At 54.7% G+C, this 7,702-nt stretch overlaps 1 protein-coding gene and 1 non-coding gene across 3 annotated transcripts; both read right to left on the reverse strand.

Annotated features, from left to right (window-relative positions):
* Positions 1 to 2,618: 2,618 nt before the first annotated feature.
* Positions 2,619 to 6,705, reverse strand: LOC138681807 (ciliary microtubule associated protein 1A-like). 2 transcript variants are annotated; one of them, XM_069769725.1, is made up of 6 exons: positions 5,908 to 6,705; positions 4,906 to 5,106; positions 4,583 to 4,684; positions 4,098 to 4,219; positions 3,531 to 3,671; positions 2,619 to 2,713 (listed from the first exon to the last, which is right to left on the reverse strand). In XM_069769725.1, the coding sequence occupies exons 1-6, from the start codon at positions 6,137 to 6,139 to the stop codon at positions 2,627 to 2,629; spliced, it is 885 nt and encodes a 294-aa protein (XP_069625826.1). In that variant the 5' UTR covers positions 6,140 to 6,705; the 3' UTR covers positions 2,619 to 2,626. The 2 variants fall into 2 exon arrangements, with proteins under 2 accessions (XP_069625826.1, XP_069625825.1); XM_069769724.1 differs by lacking the exon at positions 2,619 to 2,713 and having other exon boundaries at positions 3,228 to 3,671.
* A 616-nt stretch (positions 6,706 to 7,321) lies between these two features.
* Positions 7,322 to 7,406, reverse strand: LOC138681857 (small nucleolar RNA SNORD45). The gene has a single exon (XR_011322057.1). It is a non-coding gene; the product is annotated as a small nucleolar RNA SNORD45 (small nucleolar RNA).
* Positions 7,407 to 7,702: the final 296 nt, after the last annotated feature.

Consider the following 7,702-nt stretch of genomic DNA (forward strand, 5'->3'; position numbering starts at 1 on the left):
GTGAATAGCCTGGCTTAGCACTAGAAGCTAAAGGAGTTGAAGCCTCAGGCTGCAAGAGCTGAGCGAGAGTCCACTTTTTGATAAAGCTAATGCTGCTAACCCAGAACTAGCTGAAACTGGCAGATGCGAGCAGAATGAAGACGACCAAGGAAACGATTCCAAGAGAATGAGGGAACTTCAGAAGAATGCCAGCCCAGTGTGGAAGAATTGCTGGAGGTGACTTACTGATATGTCCCCCCGCCTCTCTTAAGGGAAGGTGAACCTCCAGGGTGGAATACAGTGGATATGCAAGGAATCTGTTCCATAATAATTCCCTAAGCAACATAATCTGCAACCTTAGATGGCAGCAACACGAGGGGAGCTTGATGTGCTGACTCTGAGAAACAACACGGAGGGCGGAGCAGAGCAGAGACACCGCGGCCAGGCTCTGCGAAATCACCGCAGGGATGGGGAACTGGAACCATAGGAACAAGAATGGAAGGTTCCTGCATTGAATCCACTACAGCAAGGAGGCGAAACAATGGGGTTCTGTCAATGCTGTTGTCTTACTTCTGATTTGTAAGTGCCCAGCTCTGGAGTACTGACATGGAACTTTGCTCATTATAATCTCATTATAATAGCAAAACACACCTCTGTCCCAAAAGCTACCTGCCTCTAAGGTGCAACCACCCCTCACTGAGCATGCGCTCTGAATTTTCTCTAGCATAGACCTTTAGAAGTAAAGCGAGGAGATTTTACACCAATCATAATAAAGGTATGTATGACTAGAGTCACTCAAGCTCCACGTAAAAATAAGAAAATAGTATAAAAGGGCTTAAGAGAGGAGGAATGCTGGGGAAGATACCATCGTAGACAAGTCGGGAGGACATCGCTGACTTCTGGGATCAGTCGAGGGGCTGAACATCTCTTCTCCCCTCCACCCCCCCAATGAGATGCCTACTGGGTGAGATTCGGACCCTCATTATACCGAGTACTTCCCCAGGAAACTCTCTGTAGAGTTTTTCCATAATTTAGTGTCCTTGTAGTCGACTGCCTTATTATTTGCACGTGCTTTGCAGACAGTGTACGTATCACCGGCAATCCAAAAGAACCTGTACTCCTGTTGCTTTAATAAACTGTACTATTCATTAAAATCTAGCCGTGATAGCTCGCTGAACGTGACTAAATTGAAAGGACAGTGCACTATTAGTGCATCTGTAATCGTGATAGTTCAATAAATCGAACGTGACCGGACTTAGAGTGCTGAATTGGGCATCACTCAGAATCTAAGCCTGGCCGCCCCCAGCCCCTCTGATATCTGAGGACAAGCTGGAATGCACGGGGGTTTATTTTCTGCCAAACTTTGTTACGCTTTAACGCAACAGTCCCCTTGTCACCATTACTGTGTCACCGTGTCACCATCACTGTGTCACTATCACCGTCGCCGTGTCACCATCACTGTGTCACTGTCACCATCACCATCGCTGTGTCACCATCACCATGCCGTGCAGTCTGATGGAGCGAGCGAGTATTGCTCACGCTTATGAACCCCCCCAGCAGGCAGGATGCCTTGGCATGGGCTGCGTCAAACAGCCGTGCTCCTGGGATGCAGCCGTCACCTTGGGCTGCAGGTTCCTCTCTTGCTGCTCTCCCTGATGATCCGCACCCCGGCTGCGTCCCTCTTCCCGGGCCACTTGCTCTCCCCGGACACCTGCTGCAGCTCTCCCAGCCTGCGCAGGCTTCTGTCCAACTTCCCCAGAGGGGACGGAGCCGTCGTCGTCTGCTGCCGCATCCTGCGACTCTCCTGCTTGGCTTCTCTCATGGAAGCAGAGCGCTGACTCCCGGCGCCGACGTCGTCTCATCACGACGTGCCCGTCTGCAGGCTGCTGCACCGTGCAGCCCTGGCGAGGGCCAGATCCCGCCGGCAGCTGGGCCATGAATCGGCATTTTCCTGGCCACGGTGGCCAACACCTCCTTGCAGTCAGGCATGGTCTTCTGTGCTCCCGCTAACCTCCACCCCTCCTTCTGCGATTTTTGTCTCCTCCATCGGCTCCATTTACTCTGTCTCCATTGATGATTGAGTTGTCCCCTCCCTCTGGCCATTGGCAAGTGGGGCAGCACAGGAGTCTTTCCTGGGCCCTGAGCAAGAACGTGCACTTTTATAAGGTGACCCGGAGGACGCAACCGTCATCATGTCTGTTGGACTCCTTCTCCCCAACTGTCGTCGTTCTGGGGACTCGCCTGTGCTATTCAGCCCATGGCGAGAGGTCACGCCGAGCGGCTGTGTTTCTGGCTGCACCCTGGAGAGAAGCCGCCCGCGTGCACTGAAATTGGGGTGCCGAGGTGGGCTGTGTCCTCGGGGGCAAGCCTGTGCCTGCGGGACGCTCGGCCGTGGGGTGAGAGTGTGTGGGGAAGGGCCGGACTGCTTTCACGGGGCAGCATTTAGCTGCGGTCAGGTGAAACGGTGCTGTCAGAGCCCTCTGCCTTGCTTGCGCTGTTGATCTCGCTGCTCTCCCCTCGACCTCATCTTGCAATGTCTGGCTGAGGCATAGACACAAAATGGGGACGGCCCATCGTCCTCACCCTCGCGCACCCCCTCTCGCCACAGCTGAAGGTGAACAGACTAGACCTTTGGGGGTATGTCGTTTTATTGCAGAGATAGTAGAGGGGTTGTGTAGAGGGAATGGCGGAGTCCAAAAGTGGGAGCAGGGGCCTGGGGCTTGATCAGCGTCACCTGGAAGGGGAAAAGCGAGAAGAAAAAAAGGTGACCGTGGTGCCTTGTTCGCAAGAAGACTTTTGTCTTCGGCGAAGGCCGTCTGGCATAACAAGTTGATGGCCGTGCATTTGCCGTTTGCCGTGCATTGCTGTGTGCGCGCCCGGGCACTTTCAGCTAACTCCCCCTGTGCCAGTGGCACACCTGATGGAAACCTCCTGTGTGATCAGGACATTTCTAAGGGTCTGCTGCTGTTACTGATTGGCATTTCTCCCTTTTTGGAGAGGCATATAAAGGCAAGAGAAAAAAAAAAGAGTTTAGGGGCAGGTAAAATCCATCCCTCGATTGTCTTCAGGAGGCCGCTCAAAGCAAAGAGCTTGTGTTTGACGCAAAATGGAGCGACGTGCCCGCTCCGTCTGGCAGGGCAAGCTCATGGCTGGAGCTGAGCTGGCACTGGCACTTGCTCCAAGTCCAGAGCCCTTCTAGCTCCACCCAGACTTTGCTAGACACCCCTGCCCTCCCAGCTGATCCCCCCTGCGTGAGAAGGGTCTGCCCTTGGCTCTGCTTGTGCCTTCTGCAGCAGTGTGTCCTCCTGAAGAGCTTGTAATGTGCGAGCATGTGTCACCATTGAGCACCTGAGCTAGTGCAGAGGCAAAGATGTGTTCTTTGGCCTCACTCTGCTCGGCTTTGGGCCAAGGCAAGGGAGCAGGCCTGCTGTCCTGCGGTTTGTCGCTCCAGTAAGGTGGTCTGGAGTTCTGAGAAGCCCCGTTGGAAGGGGGAGATGCTTAAGGGCTGGTTGTTGCAAAGCAGGGGAGGAGATTTGGGCAGGCTGCCTTACCTTTCCCAGGCAGTAGTCTGCCGGTCCTGGCTTCACTGTTTTGTCACCTCCAATTCCACTTTTGCTTCCCATCGTGTACACGGGAGCCCTTTTCCTGTAGGTGTCCACTTCCACCTTGGGGAATGCAGCAGGACCTGGCGTCTGTAAGAGAGGCAGGGAGGTTGTTGGGTACAAAAGGCAGCAAACAAGAACAACAAAAGTTGATTCTTGCCGGGTGCCCACGCGGGCTGCGCTAGTTGAGCTGGCTGGCCAGAGAAGTGGCGTGAGAGGCACGGAGCGATTGGAACAAGGGCCCCTCCTGTTCCCCTGCAGAGGCAGATTTCGCAGAGGAGAGGGAGATTCCCATTACTGCCGATGAGTTTTGCCCCACCAAAACTGTTAGTGTTGGAAAGCGAGGGACTGCGGGTGTCGGCGTTGCTGTTGGCAGCAGGAGAGCCACGGGACCCATGGCTCCTTGGGTTTTGCTGCTGGTGCAGGGAAGTGGGCGTGAAGAGAGGCTGCAGCAGGAGTCAGAGCCCTCCGGCCCTGAGGAGAGCAGCTGCGAGACAGCAGAGAAGCGTAGCTCACCTTGGCGAGGTCTTCAGCAAAGCCGTTGTGCTTACTCTTCCCTTTCATGGAGTAGCAGGGGCTGGCGTGGGTGTAGGCTGTGTTGGGTCCCACCAGCCTGGGCAGGGTGTAGGTGCCAGGACCTGGAAGGGGAATGGGAAGAGAGCGTGTGTGAGTCCGGCAGGGAGAGGAGCAGCGCCTGGGTGGGAGAGAAGCAGCCTGCCAAGCCTGCTGCGAGGAGCTTGAAGGATGTCTCGCCCCTCTCCCAACGCCTCCGTCTTTTGTCACACGTGGCGTGTGTCGGCAGCTCCAAGCCCGAGTTGCCGGTTCTTTTGTGGGATGGGAGAAGCTGGTGCTCCGGGACGTCAAGCAAGCTCGTCAAGAGACTCTTGCGCCCTGCTGTGTAGGCTTTTCGCTAGGCCTGTCAAAAAAGCTGCCCGGCAGGTTTTCCCTGGAGGACACGCGGGCTGGGCTGCAAGCGTGTGTATTTCCCCGAGTTCCCTTACCTGGAGTTTCATTGGTTTTGATGGCCTTGTGCCGGAAGGCCATGGACGGCGCCGGCGCGCATTTGTAGAGGTGTTGGTTGGCCTTGTCGGTGGAGTAGTCACCTAGGGAGAAGCAGAGAAAAGCAGGGAAGCTGGGCTCTCTTCCTCAAGCCAAAGAGGAAAGGTCAGGAGGAGGTGCTCAGCCACGTTTGCCTTCTGCCTGGAAACCTCTGAAGCTCCTTCGGGACGCGAGCTGATGGTTTTGTGCCCCGGTAGCACAGGGCAAAAAGGCAGGCGGTGCTGCTTGTGTCGCCTGGAAGAAGTGCTGGAGAAACGGTACTCACTTGGTCCAGGGGTGACCTCGGTCGTTATCTTGGGAAGTCCGCCCATGTGCTGTGCCGGAGCCACGTACTTCCCGTTCCTGGTGATGGAGGGCTGGACGTAGTACCGAGGGCCCGGAGAGCAACTGTCTGTGCCGGGAGCTTTGGCCCTTTGGAAAGTGTACGCAGGGGCTTTGGTTTTGGTGGGATTGTGAACCAGGTAACCTAGGAAGAAAAGCCTGTGAAAGGACACCTGCCTGCAACTCCATATTTAAAGCTAGTTTCTAAGTGGAGTAGCTGGAGTTGCCGGCCACAAGAATTTCCCTTCCTGTGTGGTTTTTGTCCTCCAAGAATGATACCGGCAGGCCAATACAATGGTACAATGACTTCCGGCAAGAACAGTGTAGGCACTGTGCGATTAATCAGAATACCACCAAAATGCAATTGTTATGAAGTATTAAATCCCCAAACCGTTGCTACGCTAACTTAAAGGAAATGTAAAGATCGCCTCTGTCACGTTTTGCTTTCCCGCAGCCCAGTGGGAAAGAAATTGAAACCTTACTGCTATTATGGGGGAGGAGAAGAAGAAAGTGAAGGAGAAGAAGGTGGTGAAGGAGAAGGTGGTGTTGAAGGAGAAGAAGAGAAGATGAAAATGGGGGAGAAGAATAGGAAGAGAAGATGAAGTAGAATAGGAGAAGATGAAGAAGGAGGAGAAGAAGAGGAGAAGAGAGCAGAGGAGAAGAAGAAGAAGAGAAGAAGCAAAGGATGAGGTGGGAGCAGCAAGTTCGGAGCAAAGACAGAGAAGAAGCTTCCTCCTGTGCTGCTACGGCCACCTCTGTGCTCAGCAGAGTCCGGCAGCTCTTTTCCCGGGCTTTCCCCGGAGCAGCCTGAGCCTTCCTCTGGCCCGCCTGCGTCCTTGCTGCAGCTGAGAGCATGGAGGCTTGGAGCAAGGGGGAACGGAGCCGTGGCTGCTTGTCCCCTGGAGGCAGCGGATGTGGTGCACCCCGCTTGCGACAGTGGTTTTACCTGTTGTCCCGGGGATTGAGTACTTGGGTCCCGGGCTGGTGAACTGGGCCATGATGGGGCCGCGTGGGCGATGAGGTCTCCAGGTGCCCACCCAGGCTCCGTCCACATCGGAGGCAGCTACCGAGCCTACTATAAGAGCAGGAGAGTTGCCGAGGGGCTTCCCTGGCGGAGACCCGGCATGAAACCTCCCCGGGAGGAGCAGCAACGCTTCACCTTTCTCTATCTTCGCCATCGGACTGGGTGCAGATGAGCTTGTCGGCCGCTGCAGCTCTCGGTCGCAGAGCACGGCAAGAGCGAGGGCAGGCAGCGATCGCGCAGGAGAGGTTGTGGTCTCGGCTGCCAGGTGGCCTTGGGGAGAGGCCTCGGCTCGTCACGGAGACGCCCAGTGACGTCATAGAGCTCCGGGCGCCTGTCGTATGGGCTGTTGCATCATACGGCTGACGGGGAGCTGGGGACGTCCAGCTGGCAGGGCCAGACCTTGATGAGGTCTGCACGGCAGAAACACGCAACGAGGGAAAAACTGATGTGATTTCTGTGTTTAATCTGGCAGCCTTGTGTTCTTATACTGTTGGGCTGACCTAATAATGTGAATGTAGCTTTGAACACCTGGAACTTCTTTTTCGTGTCCTATTTTCCAGGCGTCCCTTAATCTACGGTTTTCCTCCTAGGGAGGGTGAGTCGGGCCCGGTGTTAGTCAGCAGAATTTGCTGCTGGGGGCTCTCAGTTAGCGAGGTTTAGGAATACCTCTGTGGTGCCGCTTTGGGGAGTTTCTCCCTGGAAATCGAGGCAAGAGAGCCCTTTCCCAAGGTGCCGAAGAAACCGCGTAGACTTGCGCGTACCTTCTAGGTCATGCAAGTAAAGCGAGATGCCAGCCAGAGATCGGGAGTGTGTTCACATTTCTCCCCGATAAGTCAAATGCCCTATTTTTCATGGGTTTCTCACAGGAATAAGAATCGTGAGCGGGCACAGAAGGGTTTCTGTACCGGGCCTGGCTGGGATACAGGTAATTTTTCTGTCATCGCACCCTGCACGGTGCTGTTTTCAGCATTGACAGCACACCGATGTTTAGCTACTGCTGAGCAGTGCTTATGCAGAACCAAGGTCTTCTCTGTTTCTCACTCTGCTGCCCCAGCGAGCTGGCTGGGAGGGGACACAGCAGAGACAGCTGCCCCGAGCTGACCGAAGGGGTACCACGGATCCACACCACGTAGTGTCACGCTCAGCAAGAAAACCGGGACTGGGGGAGTCTTTCCAAGGCAGCCATTGCACCAAGATGGCTGGGCATCTGCCTGCTGGTGAGAGGTGGTCGGTGGTTGCTGTCACATCAGTTGGCTTCCTTTTTTATTCCCTGCACTTGTTAAACTGTCTTTATCTCGACTCCCTTAGGTCACAGCCTAAGGAAACCGGAGCTTCCTGGGTCTCAGAGTAATTCTAGAGCTCAAGTGGCGACAGACATCAACTCTAGATCACACAGTACATGCCAACGCTCATCACTGACCCAAGAAGACATGCTCCTCCTGTCCTACCCAAGGCTTTCAAGTCCAACACACTTTCTTCCTAAAGCAGGACGCTACCTTATTTACTTGTAACACCATTCCTACGTTCCGTGGGATGGGGCTACAGGTAGGTTACGCAAGCCATCAAGCCACTGTCTGGAAGCACCAGAGCCTTTTGGGTACTGTTTGTCACCATGGTTTGCCTGAGAAGGAAACTAAAACACAGAATAGACGGCGAGAAATTTAACCTGCCATGGAGATAGCTACAGTGAACAAGTACGATTTTGTGCGTTACAAAG

The sequence above is a fragment of the Haliaeetus albicilla genome, chromosome 24 (genome assembly GCF_947461875.1).
Source record: "Haliaeetus albicilla chromosome 24, bHalAlb1.1, whole genome shotgun sequence".
NCBI lineage: Eukaryota > Metazoa > Chordata > Aves > Accipitriformes > Accipitridae > Haliaeetus > Haliaeetus albicilla.

Excerpts from the sequence above, each read along its gene's own strand:
- LOC138681807 (XM_069769724.1), bottom strand. The coding sequence starts at position 6,139 with ATGGCGAAGATAGAGAAAGGTGAAGCGTTGCTGCTCCTCCCGGGGAGG. Across the intron at positions 4,685-4,905 it reads CGAGGTCACCCCTGGACCAA|GTGACTACTCCACCGACAAG; the intron begins GTGAGTACCGTT and ends GCTTCTCCCTAG. Across the intron at positions 3,672-4,097 it reads TTGCTGAAGACCTCGCCAAG|ACGCCAGGTCCTGCTGCATT; the intron begins GTGAGCTACGCT and ends CCTCTCTTACAG.